A 20,656-nucleotide genomic window follows, 5' to 3' on the forward strand; every position below is an offset into this window, starting at 1 on the left:
TCTCTAAATAACATTTGTCAACTCAGTACCAAAGAATTTCACGAAAACTGTCAAAAAAACAACGACAATGAATACATAGTACCCAATCTATTTAAAATGACTATAAACAGACCCATTATATGTCCCAGCTTTTGTGGAACGTGTTGCAGCTATAAAATTCTAAGTTAATGATTATTTGCTAAAAACAGTAAAGTTTATCACCTTGAACATGAAATATCTTGTCTTTGTAGTGTATTCAAATAAATATAGGTTTAACATGATTTGCAAATCATTGTATTCTGTTTTTATTTCTTTAATACAACATCCCAACTTAATTGGAATTGGAGTTGTACAATCAATGTTATGTTTTTTTTCATAAATTGGTAATATTGGTCATTTCTGTTATTCTTGCATATGATTAACCAATTTAAAATAGCTTGAGAACAAATCTATCAATTTTCTGGAAATACTCAACTCTCGGAAACGTGTAGAGAAGTGTCTTTTCTCACTCCACAGTGTGGCATTATGTCGCCTCAAAATGAAAAATCTAGATGTAGTTTTAGACAATGTTTGAAAATAAGTTAGATCAGTGATTCTCAACCAGTGTGCCGGGGCATATTAGTGTGCCGTGAGCGCTCTTCAGGTTTGCCAGGGGAAATGATCAAATTTCACTTAATTGCTCCAAAAATTACATTTTTTTCGAATAAATAATGTATCTTTATTCATCTATTTATTGCTGTGAGGCATTGTGACAGACAGAACAAATAAATGCTCTTCTATTAGATGTCAGGAAGGACGTACAGTAATTAATGTATCCACTTTTTGTGAGATTTTTGTTTGTTGGTGTGCTGTAAGATTTTTCAATTGCAAAGTATGTGCCTTAGCTCCATAAAGGTTGGAAATCACTGGGTCATATACATTTGAGTAATCCATCTATCCATCCATTTTCTTCCGCTTATCCAAGGTCGGGTCGCGGGGGCAGTAGCTTTAGCAGGGAAGCCCAGACTTCCCTCTCCCCAGCCACTTCCTCCAGCTCTTCCGAGGGAATCCTGAGGCGTTCCGTCGACATAGTCTCTCCAGCGTATCCTGGGTCGTCCCCGGGGTCTCCTCCCGGTGGGATGTGCCCGGAACGCCTCACAAGGGAGGCGTCCAAGAGGTATCCTAAACAGATGCCCGAGGCACCTTATTTGGCTAATCTCAATGCGGAGGAGCAGGGGCTCTACTCTGAGCCCCTCCCGGATGTTCGAGCTTCTCACCCTATCTCTAAGGGAGAGCCCGGACTCCCTGCGAGCCCGGACACCCGGAAACTCATTTCGGCCGCTTGTATCCGGGATCTTGTTCTTTCGGTCACGACCCACAGCTCATGACCATAGGTGAGGGTAGGAACATCTAGATCGACCGGTAAATAGAAAGTTCGCCTTTCGGCTTAGCTCCTTCTTCACCACAACGGACCGATACAAAGTCCGCATCACTGCAGATGCTGCACCAATCCGCCTGTCGATCTCTCGTTACATTCTTCCCTCACTCGTGAACAAGACCCCAAGATATTTGAACTCCTCCACTGATGGCAGTATCTAATCCCCAACCTGGAGAGGGCACTCCACCCTTTTCCGACTGAGGACCATGGTCTCAGATTTGGAGGTGCTAATTTTCCATTTCACACTCGACTGCGAACTGGAGACTTGGAGATCACGGCTTGATGAAGCCAACAGAACCACATCGTCTGCAAAAGCAGAGAAGCAATACTGAGGCCACCAAACTGGACCGCCTCTACGCCACGGCTGCGCCAAGAAATTCTGTCCATAAAAGTTATGAAGCGAATCGGTGACAAAGGGCAGCCTTGGCGGAGTCCAACCCTCACCGAAAACAAGTCCGACTTACTGCCAGCAATGCGGACCAAACTTTGACACTGGTCATACAGGGACCGAACAGCCCGTATCAGGGGGTTCGGTACCCCTTACTCCCGTAGCACCCCCCACAGGACTCCCAGAGGGACACGCTCGAACGCCTTCTCCAAGTCAACAAAACACATGTAGACTGGTTGGGTGAACTCCCATGCACCCTCAAGGATCTTTCCGAGGGTGTAGAGCTGGTCCACTGTTCCACGGCCAGGACGAAAACCACACTGCTTCTCCTGAATCCGATATTCAACTTCCCGACGGACCCTCCTTTCCAGCACCCCTGAATAGACCTGAACCGGGAGGCTGATGAGTGTGATCCCCCTGTAGTTGGAACACACCCTGCGGTCCCCCGTCTTAAAAAGGGGGACCACCACCCCAGTTTGCCAATCCAGAGGCACTGTCCCCGATGTCCACGCGATGTTGCAGAGGCGTGTCAGCCCCACAACATTCAGAACCTTTTGAAACTCCGGGCTAATCTCATCCACCCCTGGGGCCTTGCCACCGAGGAGCTTTTTAACCACCTCGGTGACCTCAAACCCAGAGATGGGAGAGTACGCCTCAGAGACCCCAGACTCTGCTTCCACATGGGAAGGCGTGTCGGTGGAATTGGTGGACCAGAATTTCCTCGAAGCCGTCCGGAAGTCTTTCTCCATGGCCTCACCAAACTCCTCCCATGCTCGAATTTTTGCTTCAGGGACCACCAAAGCTGCATTCCGCTTGGCCAGCCGGTACCCATCAGCTGCCTCAGGAGTCCCATAGCCCAAAAAGGCCCGATAGAACTCCTTATTCAGCATGACAGCATCCCTTACCGTTGTTGTCCACCAACGGGTTCGGGGATTGCCGCCACGACAGGCACCGACCACGTTACGGCCACAGCTCTGGTCGGCCGCTTTAGCAATAAGCGTGCGGAACATTGTCCACCTGTGCTCAGTGTCCCCCCCCTCCCCCGGAATTTGAGCAAAGTTCTGTCGGAGGTGGGAGTTGAAACTCCTTCTGACAGGGGATTCTGCCAGACGTTCCCAGCAGACCCTCACAATACGTTTGGGCCTGCCACGTCGGACCGGCAATTTTCCCTGCCATCGGAGCCAACTCAACACAAGGTGGTGATCAGTTGACAGCTCCGCCCCTCTCTTCACCCGAGTGCCCAAGATATGTGGCCGCAAGTCCGATGACACGACCACAAAGTCGAGCATTGAACTGCGACCATATCCTGTAACATAGTGTTCGTTATGGACAATCTGTGTTGACCAGAGAAGTCCAATAGCCGAACACCGCTCGGGTTCTGATCAGGGGGGCGTTCCTCCCAATCACGCCCTTCCAGGTCCCACTGTCATTGCCCACGTGAGCATTGAAGTCCCCCAGCAGACCAGCGGGAGCGCACTCCAGCACCCCTCCAAGGACTCCAAAAAGGGTGGGTACTCTGAACTGCTGCTTGGCGCATAGGCACAAACAACAGTCAGGACCCGTCCCTCCACCCGAAGGAGGAGGGAGGCTACCCTCTCGTCCACTGGGGTGAATCCCAACGTACAAGGCCCCGAGCCGGGAGACAATAAGTATACCCACACCTTCTCGGCGCCTCTCACCGTGGGCAACTCCAGAGTGGAAGAGAGTCCAACCCCTCTTAAGAGGATTGGTACCAGAGCCCAAGCCGTGCGAGCCCGACTATATGTCGTCGGAACTTCTCCCAACTTTGCGGGAACAGTTCCATTTCTAACATGGCTGTGCACCAGTGCACAAAAGAAGGTCCATAAAGACATGGATGAGAGAGTTTGGTGTGGATGAACTCGTCTGGCCTGCACAGAGTCCTGACATCAACCAGATAGAACACTTTAGAATGAATTAGAGCGGAGACTGAGAGCCAAGCCTTCTTGTCCAGCATCAGTGTGAGAGCTCACAAATGCGCTTCTGGAAGAATGGTAAAAAAATCCCAAAATCACACTCCTAAACCTTGTGGACAGCCTTCCCAGTAATGTTTGAAGCTGTTATAGCTGCAAAGGGTGGACCAACATCGTATTGAACCCAATGGATTAGGAATGGGATGTAACTTAAATTCATATGCGAGTCAAGGCAGGGGAGCGAATACCTTTGCAATATAGTGTATGAACCCTCTCCTGAATCTGGAGCAACTGGACGTTGCAGCCATTTATCCATATTTGCCTGTGCGTGGCTGTTTTGATTCGGCTAAAGTAGTTGTAGCGCCCACATACCATTTTATTGACATGAAATGTAGATATATAGATACTTTATTCACCCAGTAGGGAAATTACATTTACTATCTTAATAACAAAGTTTTAAAACCTTTTCACATGAGCCAAACACTTGGCATTTGTTAGAAAGAGCGTTTGCGCCCGCGCACACACACACACACACACATACACACACACACACACACAAAATTCCGATATGTGACGTCAAACGCGGAAAAACATTTATTCCCGGTGATAGATTTAGCAGCTGGTATTTGTAATAGAATTGAAATAGTAAAGCAGTGGGTGATTTGTGACGGGATTGTCATAGTGAAATGTTTACTTACAATTTAGCTGCGGGCTCCTGGGCTAGCTCGCTACCTTCCCCGTAGCCAAAGTCACCAGTAGTCTGAGTGAGTGGGAAAGCGGGCGAGTGTGCAAATAAACAACCGGCCTCTCTAATCCTGCATTAAAAATATAATCCTGCGAAATAATAAAAATTTCTAAAAAATGTACCTGTGATTTTTTTCCAGTGACTGTACTGGATTACAGTTCAATTAAAAAAAACAAAAACAAACAAAAAACCCTGAATAAGTAGCGCCGGTACATGTATTTCTTGACATTTGTCCAAGCTTGTTTCCATGTACCCCCTCCAATGTGCTTGCGTACCCCTGGTTGGGAAACACTGTAGTACAGTATATCTGTATATTTTTGTGCTTGTTCTTTGATGCCTGAAGTTGCCACCTAAACGCCCTGGTCCCTCTGCGGCTTCTGGCATTTGCCAAAGTGCCAGAAAAAAAGGTGTGACGCTCCAGCAGGTAAACCTCTTGGATATGCTCAAATAAGAAAAATGTTGAGCCGCAGTCTTCTGCTATTATGGCGTGAACCAACTGCTGGGCGACTGTCTTTCCCCCATTTTGTGGCAGTGCATTTCACACAAAGTAGCAACACAAGAAAGGCTGGAAAAAGATGCCTTTCACAGTTGTAAAAATGAGAAGAAAGTACGATTCACCGTTTGAATTATTTGATTTTGATTTTCCTGCAGCTGCTGCACATGAAGAGCAACAAGTACCTGACGGTAAACAAGCGTTTGCCGGCGCTTCTGGAGAAGAACGCCATGCGTGTCACGCTGGATGGGACCGGCAATGAAGGATCCTGGCTCTTTATACAACCTTTCTGGAAGCTGCGTGCCAATGGAGACAATGTAAGCACTCCACGTAAAACATCAATTGGATGGTGTGTAAGTGGTGGTGTGTGTATATATATATATATATATATATATATATATATATATATATATATATATATATATATATATATAGCAGTGAACCACGGCTTATTGTTGTTGAATGTGTTGGTACACACACAGAAACTGATATAGGATGTCCGTATATTCATCCAGGCTGCCAGCTGAATTTTCAAAGACACTCCAGTCTGTGCAGTCTAAACAGCTTTGAAGTTCCATCTTGGCTTCGTTGGTTCACTTTTTCACTGTTTTCACTGTAGGCTTCGCGCATTTAAGTTCTTGCCTGTACGTCGGTATTAAGTGAATTAAGCAGTGATCAGACGGGCCCAGGGCTGCACGAGGTATAGCACGGTATGCGTTTTTTACCGTAGTGGAGCAGTGGTCTAAAGTATTATTTTCCCTAGTAGGACAGTCGATGTGCTGCTTGTATTTAGGGAGTTCGTGGTTGAGTTTAGCTTTGTTAAAGTCCCCGAGAATAATGAGGGGTGAGTCAGGGTGTTTTTTTTCAATTTCGTTGACTTGTTCGGCGAGCGTTAGCAATGCGGCGTTCGTGTTAGCTTGAGGCGGAATGTAGACTCCAGCCAGTATGAATGATGCGAACTCACGTGGCGAGTCGAATGGCTTACAGTTCAAAAACAGCGACTCCAAATGCGGGCTGCAGTGTGTGCTGAGCACCGTGACGTCCGTACACCATTTTTCGTTGATATGGATGCATATCCCGCCGCCATTTGTTTTCCCCGATGATTCCATGTCGCGGTCCGCTCGATGAATGTGGAAGCCGGGAAGCATGACGGCGCCATCGGGTACAGCGTCCCAAAGCCAGGTCTCCGTGAATCACATGACCGCGGAACGTCCGAAGTCTTTACTGGTCTTTAACAGAAGATGAAGCTCGTCCATTTTGTTGGGTAGGGAGCGTACATTCGCGAGGTGGATCGACGGGAACGCCAATCTGTGTCCTCTCTTGCGGATTTTCACCTGAATGCCGGCTCGCTTCCCTCTGTGGCGCCGCTTCCGTCTCCATGCGCCGAAAACCGCGGACGCCGCTCCGGTGAGTAACTCAGGGAAAAAACTGAGCGGATTTGCGAAATTTGGTGACAGAAAGTCCGGAGTAGCCTCCTTGATGGTTAGCAGGTCTCCCCTTGTGTAAGTGAGTCGTGTAAGGTCTCCAAAGACTGACAAAAAACACAAAAACAAAAACAATACGAGAGAGCGCGTTACCGAGGCGACCACACTGGTAGGCCCCATCTTGTAATATATATATATATATATATATATATATATATATATATATATATATATATATATATATATATATATATATATTTATATATATGTATGTGTATATGTATATATACATATATATATATATATATATATATATATATATATATATATATATATATATATATATACATATACACATATATATATATATATATATATATATATATATATATATATATACATATACATATATATATATATATATATATATATAAATGTATGTATGTATACCGTATTTTCGCGACCATAAGGCCCACCGTATTAAAAGGCGCAGTCTCAGTTACGGGTTCTATTTCTGTATTTAACACATACATAATGTACACCGTATTATTGGGCGCAGGCATAGTAAAACATACGCCAGCTTAAAACATACGGTGTAGCATGCATACTAGGGTATGTTTTTAAAAAGGCAACGGGAGCAAAACTGAGTTCGGTTGTACTTTATTGAAGTATTTAACAATGCACTCAGGTTATTTTTTTATCAATCCTCATCCACAAATCCATCAAAGTCCTCATCTTCTGTATCCGAAATGAACAGCTGGGCAAGTTCTCTATCAAACATGCCGGGTTCTCTCTCGTCATTGTCGGAGTCAGTCTCGTTGCCGGCGGGCTGTTCAGCAGTGATGCCGGCGTTTTTCTGCTTCCTCCACTTTCGAACCATGGATTCGTTGATCTTGAATTCTCTCGCGGCTGCTCGATTCCCATGTTCCTCTGAGGACCTCAGAGTAGAGTCACTGCTCCTCCACAGAGAGGAGCAGTGGCCTCAGGTGCCTCTCCCTGTTGTCTGCGTTCCTGTTGGGTCTCATTGTCTTTATTTCTTATAAACAATCTTTGCTTATCATCTAACTGACCTTTTTTGTGCTTCTACTTCCCATCTGATAGCTGCTGCTATTTCTTTATCTCACTTCTCTTCAAATTATTTATTCATTTATTATTATTATTATTATTATTTTTCAATTCAATGGTCCTTGTTATTGTCAATTTTCGAAATGAGAACTGGAATCCATGAGAGGTTTGAAGTCCGGGAGCTTCGGCACCGTTGGTGAGGAGCACGGGAACATGTCACGGATGACCGCAAACACTGGAGGAGCAAAAGGGGCAAATACAATTTCAGGTTTGACATTATTCAGACCAGACCGTGTCAAAATATCATCCGATTAATGAACCAAAATGCAACAGGCGCGAAACAATCTCACTATGTCACCACACGTCAGGCTCATGCTGTCCGTCAACTTTTTCAGCGCCTGGATCCACATTTCACCACCAGCAGCCAGTCCGGGCAGCCGTTTCTGTAAAAACTCAAGATATTTTAAAGACAATTCTTGATATATTAACCCACCTTGTTCACTGGGTGCTCGTCCGGGATTGGTGGGAGTTTTACTTCTTGGTCTGTCATTTGAGCGGCTCCCTCGACCGACAAAGCCGGATAAAGGGAAGTCACTGGGGGGCCGCTTTTGGGAAGGTCCGTAATTGGATTATAGTGGGTCAATTTGTCGCTCTTTTTCGCCGAACAGCTGCCATGGCAGTGAACACCGCACAAATCTCACATTTCTCCTCAATTTTCATTCTCTTCTATTTTCTTATTCAAATCTCTTTTCTCCATCCACCCTGCAGTGTCCAACTTTTCCTTTTTCCACTTTGCCCACACACTTCTAAATTCTGCTTGTTTCTTTCAATGCCAGCCAACAACTGACCTTCTATTTCAATCCACAAATCCTCCAATGACTTCTGGTAATCACTCTGATACATATTGCAGTCATTACCTCGACAATCGACTGTCCAATTCATACCCCAGGGTTTTGGTGGCACACTCATCTTATTCTAAATCGGTTTTTGGGGGTCCCAAAATCCCCGTCTACTGAAACGTCGCAGTATGAAACCGCGTCCAATTTCAAGTCAGCCTATGACGGGAGTAGTAGGCACCTTGTTACCCTACTTTTCCCAGGTCCTCTGTTACCCTGACCAGTCAGGCCCTCTGTTACCCTGACTTCAAATTAACACAACAATTAACAACACAACGTTTTAGTAACTATTGACAATGAAACAATTGTACCACAAATCTCCCAAATTTCACAATTTCCAATGTACAGAATTGGTGATATAATCAAACAGGTTTCTGCTCACCTCTTTCTGTCGGTGCACCGGGGAGATTGCAGTCCAACTGAATCCCTGTCCACTCCTCTGTCCTTTTATCTAATGTCCTTCCAGGATCACGTCGGGATGTCATCGTTTAAAGGAACCTGTGTTTTGAAATCACCTATTAAGACTCGAGGTTCCATGCATGTTCGTTGTCGTGAAAGAACTACAATTATAACGACGTGTTAAAAGCCAACAAATGTATTCATGACAGAGGATTCTATACATATTTCAGAGCTCCGGGTGAGCAGCTACGCTTATCTTATCCTCAGCAGACATAGTGTAGACTGAACAGAGCTATCTGTTCCTGCCCCAGACTTATACAATGTTTCAAAGAGGAAGTGGAATGGTCTTTGTCTGATTGGTCCAGGTTCCATTGACGTCATCGTTGCTATGCACAATGATGGCCGTTTGCCTCTGGTCCCTGACACTGTCTCAACATTTCTTGCTTCTCATAAAGTTTACAGCAACGCTTTGTAGCCACTGTTATCTCCGACAGATGTTCCCTGTGGCCTCCACATGCGCACCCTACTGGGAGCTTTCAAGCTGCACACCCCGACACTCTTATCTTCCCTGAAACAAAGGACCATTGTTCAAGCACAAACCAATTAAATGGCAAAACCATATCACATTAATATATATATATATAGAAAAATAAACAGGAGGGAGGCCTAAATGCTCCCAACGTTAAACACTATTATTTAGCTAACCAATTACAATACCTTATCAAATGGTTGCACCACAATGAGGAGTATGATTCTTGGCTAGAATTGGAACAAATAGACTGCAAGAACATCAAACTCCCAAAACTCCCATTTATTTCCACAAGTCTTAAACGCCATAAATGCTTCAAGAACCCAATAATTGCATCCACCTTAATGGCTTTCTGAACGGTTTTCTGAAGTGTTCCTGAGCCCACGTGGCAATATCCTTGACACGATGCCGGTTTTTAATGCAATAAGGGATAGAGGGGTCAGGGGCAGTCAATGTTGGTTTTCGGCCTTGCTGCTTATGTGCAGAGATTTCTCCAGATTCTCTGAATCTTTTGACGATATTATGGACTCTAGATGACGAAATCCCTAAATTCCTTGCAATTGTACGTTGAGAAACATTGTTTAAATTGTTGGACTCTTTGCACACGCAATTGTTCACAATGTGGTGAACCTTGCCCCATTCTTGCTTGTGAACGTCTGAGCCTTTCGGGCTTGCTCATTTTATAGTCATTGATGACACTCACCTGCTTCCAATTAACCTGTTCACCTGTGGAATGTTCCACACAGGTTTTTTTTCCCACTTTCCTAGTCCTTTGTTGCCCCCATCCCAGGTTTTTGGGAACATGTTGCAGGCATCTAATTCAAAATGAGAGAATGTTTGCAAAAAACAATAATGTGCATTTGTTTGAACATTAAATAGCTTGTCTTTGTAGTGTATTCAGTTGATTAAAGGTTGAAAAGGATTTGCAAATCATTGTATTCTGTTTTCATTTACATTTTACACAATGTTCCAATTTCATTGGAATTTGGGTTAGTAATACAGGTACAGTACATCGCAATAAATAAGAATATGGTGGAAAACTTGATTTGAGTATTCCTACCTGTACATTATATAGATTCATTAAACACTTGAAAAAAATCAATTTTAGAGTGCAAATTCCTGCTTAATTTCTACATTAAAAAAATCACTGACTTTGTTTCTTGATTATTTTGTAATATTGTAATTTCTAGATATGATGAATTTTTGGTTTTCATTTGCTGTAAGCTATAATCATCTACATTATACATATTAAACTTCGTGAAATATTTCACTCTGTGTGTAGAACATTTCTATAATATGAATTTCACTTTTTGAATTGAACTACTAAATAAAGCTTTTGACACTTTTCTAATTTATTGAGATGTACCTGCATGTTTTGGTACCTCTAGGTCGTGGTGGGAGACAAAGTGATCTTGAACCCGGTCAACGCGAGTCAGCCACTTCACGCGTCAAACTACGAGCTGAGCGACCACCCGGGCTGTAAGGAGGTGTGAGCTCCACTTCAGCCGAGTCACCCTTAACGCACACACGGTGCCTCCTCTGACTGTGTGTACGTGTGTATGTGTGTCTGCATGCCTCCTGTAGGTCAACTCTGTCAACTGCAACACCAGCTGGAAGATCAACTTATTCATGATGTTCAGTGACCACAGGGACGAAGTGCTTAAAGGCGTGAGTCACATCACCAATCACAGTTTACCTTTCACAAAGCCACACCCCTCACATGTAGACAGGTCAGTAAGAGCGCAGCATTCCGGTCAAACACGTTCCTGGCAGCACTCAGTTAAATTCAATGATATGTTTTCGGACTTTTTACATTTTGTATTTAGTTTGCTCTTTTAAAAAGTAATTATGGTGAATGATTTTTTATTTTTTTTCAGTTTTAAAAACTTAAAACTAAGCCAGTTTATGCGGGCTCTGCATAAAGCTATGCCATCCTCAGCATTTGAATCTATTTGTCTGCTCCAAGGTAACCAATATATTTTATCCTTTGTAAAATAATGCTATGCTATCAAAAACTGTAATGTTATGCTACTAAAGTGAGGCCTTAACCAGTTAAACTAATGAGGCTAGCTCAGTGCTCCCGGTTGCAGTGTTTGAAAATGCCTATTCCTTTTTATTTTTCAATGATTAGGATAGTTAACAAACAACACTACCTTTTCATCCCAAGTGAAAAGCATATGGCAGTAAAATCTGACAGTGGCTAGTGAGAGAAGTTAAGGTGGCAGTCTACACGTTCTAGTTATCTTACTAAATCCAGAAAAATGGCTGCCGTTTTCTTTCCATTTCGCTGTGCCGGAAAGACGATGCGTGAAATTAGCAGAAGTCTACCAAACTGTGTTGTACTTGTTCTTTTTCAGATGACGACGTTGGGAAATTATTTTACCATCTCATTTTTGAGTTTTTCAATTTGGTTGAGATTTTCTTGGTTCTAAAATGTTCCTCGATTTTGGCTTCGAGTTTGGAGTAATTCTGGCAATGCAATTGCTCTCAGTTTGACCCTTAAAATTGAGATGGCTCGAGTGGACGCCATTGAAAAAATCTGAAAATGGCGTGTTTAAACATCCATCCATCCATCCATTTTCTGAACCGCGTCTCCTCACTAGGGTCGCGGGCGTGCTGGAGCCTATCCCAACTGTCATCGGGCACTGTTTAAACATCTAATTTTCAACTAGTAAGACTAACATCCAGTCATTTCTCTACCAAAGAATCAAGGTTATGATCACAAGCTTGGCACAAATTGTCGACATAAAAAGTGTCATAAAATCCTTAATCCTTATCCAATTCTTATAAACTACTTTGAAAATTTTAGTAACATACCTAAATGTTCACTTATTGTTCTGTATTGTCAAACATTATAAACAGATGGGCTCAAATACACCACAGCAGTCACACAAGATCCAAATCAATGTCCTTGTTAAGTTGTTATGCAATTGATGTGAGGGCTTAGTCAGCTAAACTAACAAAGCTCGCTGAGTACTCCAGCAGTTGTATGGGTCTATTACTTTTTCCTTTTGACTGATTGTAATAGTCAATTGAGAGCTCATTCTATATTTACATTATGTTCTGAGGAGCAACAACAATCATGTTTCAGGCCACCGTGGACAAAATGAGATGGACGTGACAATGGGAAAGGCAAATGTAACAGGCCGTGATTGTCGTGGTTGCCTTGTTAGATTTTTCAACTGTCCCAAAAATCTGCTACGACAGTCGAAGTGTGGATTTGAAACTTAGCTGGCTGTAGTAAACTGGCTGAGTGCAGTAAAACGGGTCACTACATAATAGGGCGTAACAAGACAGTCCATAGTGCATAAGTACCGTATTTTCACGACCATAAGGCGCACCGTATTAAAAGACGCAGTCTAAGTTGCGGGGTCTATTTCTGTATTTAACACATACATAAGGCGGACCGTATTATTGGGCGCAGGCATGGTAAAACATACGCTAGCTTAAAACATACGGTCGCATGCATGTACACTAAAACAATGTTTTTAAAAAGGCAGCGCTTGCCATCTGTCATTCATGGCTCCCACGCCACTCACAACTTCACTTTGAACTCCCTGTTTACACGGATGTCCAGCAGTTCGTCAAGCCTCCCGTAATGACGGCAAGCTCCGAGTTATTGCACTCAGTCGAATGGTGACTCTGGAGACGCTTCTCCTGGCCCATTTTCGGGGGTCCTTAGCCAAACCGATGCACATACCGGAACTATATACTTACAGGGGGCGTGTCTTTAGCATCCTCTGTCACGCACACCCTTCCCCCTTTACGTCCGCATGCTGTGCTCAGTCACCTCCGCCTTCCTCTATATAAGCAGCGTGTCGGCAGGAAATGCTCCCAGTCAGTCAAGCGGAGCGCTCATTAAAGTCACACAACAACATTTACAGATTTTGAAACTCGGTGCACACATTAGGCGCGCCACATTATAAGGCGCGCCATCCATTTTGGAGAAAATGTAAGACTTTTAAGTGTGCCTTATGGTCGTGAAAATACGGTAGGGTACAGTATTTCCCGGGAATCTCATCATTCTTTCAAGTTATGTCATGTTCTGCCACATTTAGTCAGTTTTCACAGCAAAGTAGAATGTATGGTAGCTGTTTTGTCACCTTCAATCATGGTGTGTCCCGAAATGAGAGGGACCCCGTCAGAACACGATGGGGCAAAATGGAATGTTGGCTGATCACGCGCTGGACCGCAGTGTGCTCTGGTACTCAGCAGCCCGTTCCTCCTACTGACTGTCACGGATGCTGTGATGGTCCGTGAAAAAATTCTGCAAGATTTGAAAACAGAAAGAAAAATGGCTAAAATCCTACAATGTACTATGTACCAGGTAAACGTGGCTGCCGTGCCTGCCTGGAACATAGTGTAAATGTAGCATAGCAGTGTCGCTTTTTCACTTTTCCTCTGTGATGTGTTTGCTATGTTAGCGTAGCATCTTTATTTGTTTTCTCTGTCTGACTTTGATAGATAGGCATTCTACCTGCTTCTGTCTTGAAAAAGACTTTGGACAATCATTGGATGTTATTTTTAAAGGTAGTGCAGACAGCATCACATTGAACGGTTGTCAGGTTTATCATCAGTAACTAAGGTTGGGTGGGTCGCAGTGAAAGGTTTCTTTCTTACCTAAATTCAGATATCAGCATTATGCAAAGTGGATGTGGACAAAGCTACCGAGAATCTTCACAGGACACCCTTGTGTCTCCCAGGGCGATGTGGTGCGTTTGTTTCACGCTGAGCAGGAAAAATTTCTGACGTGCGACGAGTACAAGAACAAACTTCACGTTTTCCTGCGCACGACGTTGAGACAGTCGGCCACATCGGCTACCAGCTCCAACGCTCTGTGGGAAGTTGAGGTAGGAAAATTCGCTTTGTTTTGAAAGTACTCTCTGGTAACTCGTTAAGTCTTGTAGTACCACTGTGATCCTGTGACAGGTGAGAGTTATTTCCTCTTCCTGTGTGCCGATTGCTTCTCCAGGTTGTCCATCATGACCCATGTCGCGGAGGGGCGGGACACTGGAACAGCTTGTACCGCTTCAAGCACCTTGCCACTGGAAACTATTTGGCAGCGGAGGTAAAACCATAGCAACCGCACACAATCAATGATTAGAAATAATCTTTTTTTTTTTTTGCAAATATGTTGCTATTGCAATTTGGTGAGAGTCCACACTACTCATTTGAGGACTATCATTACCTGAATCATCACGGTTATAAGTATTATCACCATCTTGCTAAAAGAAAGTGATCAATTACACACACCTAAAGCATTGTAACATGTTTTATTTTGAATATACAAAATACAAAATCAACAACCCTATACACTTTTTACATGATTGAAACTGTAAACAGCAGCAACCACAAAGAATTTTCTCACATGCAAGATCCCAAACTGTGTCACAAAAAAACAAGTGACAATCATCTCTTCTCTTATCGGCCACACGACTGTAAACAGATAGAATAGTAGAGAGTGATATTTGAATAAAGCTTATCTCAACTCCACTTTATTTTTATAGCACTTTAACAGCAACCACAGCTGTAACAAAGTGTACATAAAACATAAAAGACAATAATTCAAATAAAAGAAATGTGATCATAAAGAACTAAATAAAGTATTATTTTCAAATTAAAATATACAGGAGTGATTGCCAAGAAGAGAGGAAACGGGCGAGAATAAAGGAGAGTGGATATTGTGAGAGGCTGTTGGCAGTCTTCCCATTCACTCACTGCACCCCTGCACTTCAGAGACTATCATGCTTTGCTTTCTAGCCATAAGTTCAAATAAGATAATAAATATAGTTTTAAATTTTATTATAAAACAGTATTTACTTTATATATACTGTATATACTCTGTAATGAGTATGCCCGGACGTAACAAATGGCACCCAGGAACCCAATCTCTGACTGTCCTGCATACTTGCCTCTGCCGCCCTGCTGGGCCCGTCTGTGTGTACAGACATCTAAGGGAGGCCTGAGCCAGTCTGAAGAATCTCATCATCAAAGGAGAGGCACAGGACATTGGTTTCTCATTCGGACGCTAAGTTAATTAACTTTCACCCCCAGCCGGTCTGACAAGGCTCACCAACAAAGACGTTTCTCTGCAGGACCATTTGGCCCTTCTGGTCTGGTGTAGCACTAGCGACACCGACTGGCTATTGAAAGATCCTGCAACATGATCTCACCGAATTTTTCTGCTTTCATATTTTAAGAACATTGTATGAATGCCCCCAGTCTCTACCACCACACCAATGTCATAAGTGATGGTATTTATCCAAATTTGAATGTCTGCTGGTTAAATTTGTTTGCCAACTGAATATGCTTGTGTTGATCTCAAAACAAACACAGAAATGTTATACAAACAAACAGTAAATGTTATTAGCCACCATGTAAGGTTGAAACACTGATTGCATAGATTAAACAGTGCACGTATGACATTGTTGGGAATTAATGTAATTTTATTCCACTGGTTTTAAGCCAAAAATCAGCCTAAAATTAAATGCGATCCTAGAGGCGCGGTCTGCTTTCCGTTTGGTCAAAGGGGGCGGCTTGTCTCTCTGCGGCGCATAAAAGGCCGAAGCTCCTTTCTCCTGTGCTCTCGCTCTCTCTGCTTCTTGCACGCCGAAGATCTGGCTCAGCCCGGGAGCCCCACCTCTCACCACGAAGTGTGCGAGGCGTACCGAACTTCACCGCCGCGCCGCCAAGCGTGTACCGCAGGAAGCACCTGCCAACTTCCCGACACTACCCTTTTGGGTGTGGGGGAGTTTACGGACAAAGCTCCTTTGGGAAGGAAGTGCGATGTGAATTTTTCCCTTTTTTTCCCCCCTTTTGGTTCGCAAGACATTTTCCCGAGATCGTGAAGTAGTAATGAAAGTCCCACTCCCACAGACGCCGGAACCACAGACACAGGGTTAAGAAGAGAAGATCCCCACGACATGCATGTGTCCTTTCACCATGCAAATAGGTCTAAAGTGTGAGAAAAAAAAACACAAGTACATAAATTAATTAGAAGAAATAAAGTGAATGACAAATAGAATAATAATAAAACAACACCAACCTCAATAGCAAAAAATACAGAAGTCAAGGGTTGACTTTTATACTTACAAAATAGTCTTGTTATTGTCAGAAGGCACACTACTCCGGCAAAGGAATCAAGAATCCAGATTTAGCATGTTGAGGAAGGGTGACCAGCTATCTACGTATACATGTAATTGATTTTTTCGTTCCACAATATATTCTGTGATGAGTTTTAGCCAGTGATTTGTGTGATTGTTTTTCCAGTTTAACAGAGTTGTTTTCTTAGCAGTAGCTAACACGACGAGTAATGATAGTTAATATTTATTCGGGAGGTCGATTGTGTTTAAGTCGCCAAGTATGCACAATCTTGGGGAAAGTGGAATTCTGCAGTTCCAAATAAAAGACAGTTTCTGTGTAACCGAAGATCAAAAGCATTGAATTGGTGTGCATTCCCATATAGCATGAACATTTTTCTTGCTTAACAAACTCCGGCGGTTCATAGGTGCTCTGGAGTGTTGGTATTTTTTTATTTATTTATTATTGCTGCTTTTAATTTATTGTATTGAGGAAAGTTTCCGCCTGTTATTTGGAATTCTTGGAACAGTTCATCACGTGTCCTTAAAATATTATCGTTAAATAGTTGTTGTAGTTGTTCAATTCCATTTTGTTCCCATCTCCTAAAATAAAGGGGTATATTGTTAATTTCGAAGTCTGGATAGTGCCAGATTGGGGAGAGCATACTGGGAGCTAATTGAGATCCTGTAGGTTCTAAACTTTTTCACCAAGCCGTTAAGGTGGATGCGATTATTGGGTTCTTGAAGCATTTATGGCATTTAAGGCGTGGAAATAAATAGAAGTTTGATGTTGTTTCAGTCTATTTGTCCCAAGTCTAGCTAAGAATCATACTCCTCATTGTGGTGCAACCATCTGATGAGGTATTGTAATTGGTTAGCTAAATAATAGTGTTTAACATTGGAAGCATTTAGGCCTCCCTCCTGTTTACTTTTCTGAAGAGTGGATAGACTAATTATATTTTTGTTAGTTTTTGAATAAAAATTTATTACAACAGAATCTAAGGTTTGAAACCATTTAAATGTGGGTTTAAATGGGATCATTGAAAATAAATAATTTATTTGAGGTAAGGTTTGAATTTTTATTGTAGCTATTCTTCACAGTAATGATATAGGCGAGTTATTCCAGCGGTTCAAATCAGATGAGATTTCTTCTAGAAGTGGTGTGTAATTTAGATTGCTTAGCTCTGTGAGTTTTGGCGAAATATTAGTTCATGAATACTTAATGTTTCCTATAGGAATGGGGTAATCTGGAATTTGTTCTGCAGGATTCCATGACTTTGCTGTTATTGGGAGTATTGTTGATTATGTCCAGTTGATAGAGTAATCTGATATTTGTGAAAATGTTTTAATGATATTGAAGACTTCCTGAAGACTTGGGTTCCTGTCAATAAAGAATAATATCATCAGCATACAGATTGATTTTGTTTTCTGTCACTGGCGAGCAGATACCTTTAATATTAGCATTCTGACGTATAGCAGCAGCAAGAGGTTCGATGAATATTGCAAATAGCATTGGTGAGAGTGGATATCCTTGTCTGATTCCTCTTTGTAAAGCAAAACTTTGTGATGTAAACCTATTTGTAGTGACTGTCGCTTTCGGCGAGTATAATGTATAATGATCTATCAATGAGTCTCCAAAGCCAAATTTACAAAGTACTACAAACAGGAAAGCCCAGTTAACTTTATCGAAAGCTTTCTCTGCGTCAAGTGACATAATGATTGCATTTAGATTTTTACGCTGTGACATGCTTATTAAATTGAATAGATGTCTGACATTATTTGTGGAACTTCTACCTTTTATGAAACCTGTCTGGTCATAGTGGATTAATGACGGGAGTACCTTTTCAAGTTTCTCTGTGAGGGCTTTCGAGATAATCTCTATCTACATTAATCAGTGATAAGGGCTGATCGTTAGCCGGGGGAGTGTGGTCTTTACCTGACTTTAGTAATGATTTAATTGAAGCTGTGTTCATATGGCTACTTTTTTTTACGTTTATCGTTCATCTCCTTGACTGTTCTGAAAAAATAGAGGTGCTAGTAATGGCCAGAAATGTTTAATGAATTCGACGGAGATTCCGTCCGGGGCAGGCGCTCGTCCTGATTGCATATTTTTTAATGCGTTATGTAATTCTGTGATAGTTAAAGGAACATCAAGACTGTCTTGAATTTCTGTATTTAATTAAGGTGTGTTTAGATCCTTAATACAAATTTCAATTTATGTTTGGTCTGGGTTGTTCGAAGATGCCTATAAGCTGCTATAATTAATTTGTATTGGTGACTGTGTATCTTGAATGGCTGTAATTAATGACTTTTCTTTGTTGCGCTGAAGTTGGTTCACAAGAAATGTCCATGATTTATTATTGTACTCAAAGTTAGTGTATCTTAACTGTTGTTGTAGAAAATCGGTTCTTTTTGATAAGATGATGTCTAATTGATGTTTTGCCTTTTGACTGCACAGACTGGGGTGTCTTTGAAAATTCAGTTAGGGCCTACATCCGTAAGTGCAACATGAAACTCTACTATGCAAAGCAAAAGCCATTTAACAACAACACCCAGAAACGCCGCCGTCTTCTCTGGGCCCGAACTTATCTAAGATGGACTGATGCAAAGTGGAAGTATTCTGTGGTCCGACAAGTCCACATTTCAAATTGTTTTTGGAAATTGTGCATGTCGTGTCCTCCGAGCCAAAGAGGAAAATAACCACCTGTTATGGACGCAAAGTTCAAAAGCCAGCATCTGTGATGGTATGGGGCTGTGTTAGTGCCAATGGCATGGGTAACTTACAGATCCGTGAAGGCACCATTAATGCTGAAAGGTACATACAGGTTTTGGAGAAACATATGCTGCCATCCAAGCAACGTCTTTTTCATGGATGCCCCTGCTTATTTCAGTAAAAAAATGCCAAACCACACTCTGCACATGTTACAACAGCGTGGCTTTGTAGTAAAAGAGTGCGGGTACTAGACTGGCCTGCCTGCAGTCCAGACCTCTCTCCCATTGTGTGGCGCATTATTTAGCGTAAAATACGACAACAGAGTCCCCGGACTGTTGAACAGCTGAAGCTGTACATCAAGCAAGAATAGGAAAGAATTCTACCTACAAAGCTTCAGCAATTAGTGTCCTCAGTTCCCAAACGTTTATTGAATGTTGTTAAAAGTAAAGGTGATGTAACACAGTGGTGTTTTTGGAACATGTTGCAGCCATAAAATTCAAAGTTAATGATTATTTGCTGAAAACAATAAAATTTATCAGTTTGAACAGTAAATATCTTGTCTTTGTAGTGTATTCGATGAAATATAGGTTGAAGATGATTTGCAAATCATTGTATTATGTTTTTATTTGTTTAACAGAATGTCCCAACTTCATTGAAATTGGGGTTGTATACACACACACATGCACACACACACACACACACACACACACACACACACACACACACATATATATATATATATATATATATATATATACATATACACACAGAGTGACTAAAATAACTATTGTCACAATTGCCAACTGGTAGTTATTTAATATTTTGTACAAAAGCCTTTGTGTGGAATGACTTCTTCAAGACACCTCCTGTATGGAGAAACTAGTCCTATGCATTGCTCTGGTGTGATTTTGACCCATTCCTCCACACAAGCAGTCTTAAAATCTTGAAGGTTCCATGGGCTTCTTTTGTGAACCTTGAGTTTTGGTTCTTTCCATAGATTTTGCATTTCTATTCTATTGGGCGTTTTAGGCCATGAAAAAAAACTTTATAAAAACAATAATTTTGTACTTTAATTATGTGCTTGCATATATACAGTCCCCTCCAAAACTATTGGAATGGCAATGTCAATTCCTTTGTTTTTGTTGTATACTGAAGACATTTGGGTTTCAGATCAAAAGATGAACATGAGACAGAAGTTCAGAATTCGAGCTTTCATTTAATGTTATTTTCATCTAAATGTGTTAAACAACTCAGGACAGAACACCTTTTGTTTGAAGCCACCCACTTTTAAAGTGAAAAAAAGTATTGAAACATTCATTCATTCATTTTCCGTACCCCTTATCCTCACGATGGTTGCGGGCGTGCTGGAGCCTATCCCAGATGACTCTGGGTGAGAGGCAGGGTACACCATGAACTGGTAGCCAGTACATCGCAGGGCACACATGAAAACAAACAACCATTCGCACCTATGGATAATTAAACTACCATGCATGTTTTTGGGATGTTGGAGGAAACCGGAATACCCGGAGAAAACCCACACATACACTTGTTTGTTTCTGGGGGTTTCTCCATTCTGTCTCCTCTTCAGGAGGTAAAAC

At 42.2% G+C, this 20,656-nt stretch overlaps 1 protein-coding gene across 1 annotated transcript in view; it reads left to right on the top strand.

Annotated features, from left to right (window-relative positions):
* The window catches only part of itpr3 (inositol 1,4,5-trisphosphate receptor, type 3), a 218,530-nt gene that overhangs the window by 41,523 nt on the left and 156,351 nt on the right, over window positions 1-20,656 (top strand). Inside the window, exons 5-9 of the mRNA XM_061693945.1 lie at window positions 5,112-5,270; window positions 10,655-10,753; window positions 10,851-10,934; window positions 13,970-14,116; window positions 14,239-14,334. Coding sequence (XP_061549929.1) covers window positions 5,112-5,270; window positions 10,655-10,753; window positions 10,851-10,934; window positions 13,970-14,116; window positions 14,239-14,334 — 585 coding nt within the window. The remainder of the gene's footprint in view (window positions 1-5,111; window positions 5,271-10,654; window positions 10,754-10,850; window positions 10,935-13,969; window positions 14,117-14,238; window positions 14,335-20,656) is intronic.

The sequence above is a fragment of the Phycodurus eques genome, chromosome 1 (genome assembly GCF_024500275.1).
Source record: "Phycodurus eques isolate BA_2022a chromosome 1, UOR_Pequ_1.1, whole genome shotgun sequence".
Classification (NCBI taxonomy): Eukaryota; Metazoa; Chordata; class Actinopteri; order Syngnathiformes; family Syngnathidae; genus Phycodurus; species Phycodurus eques.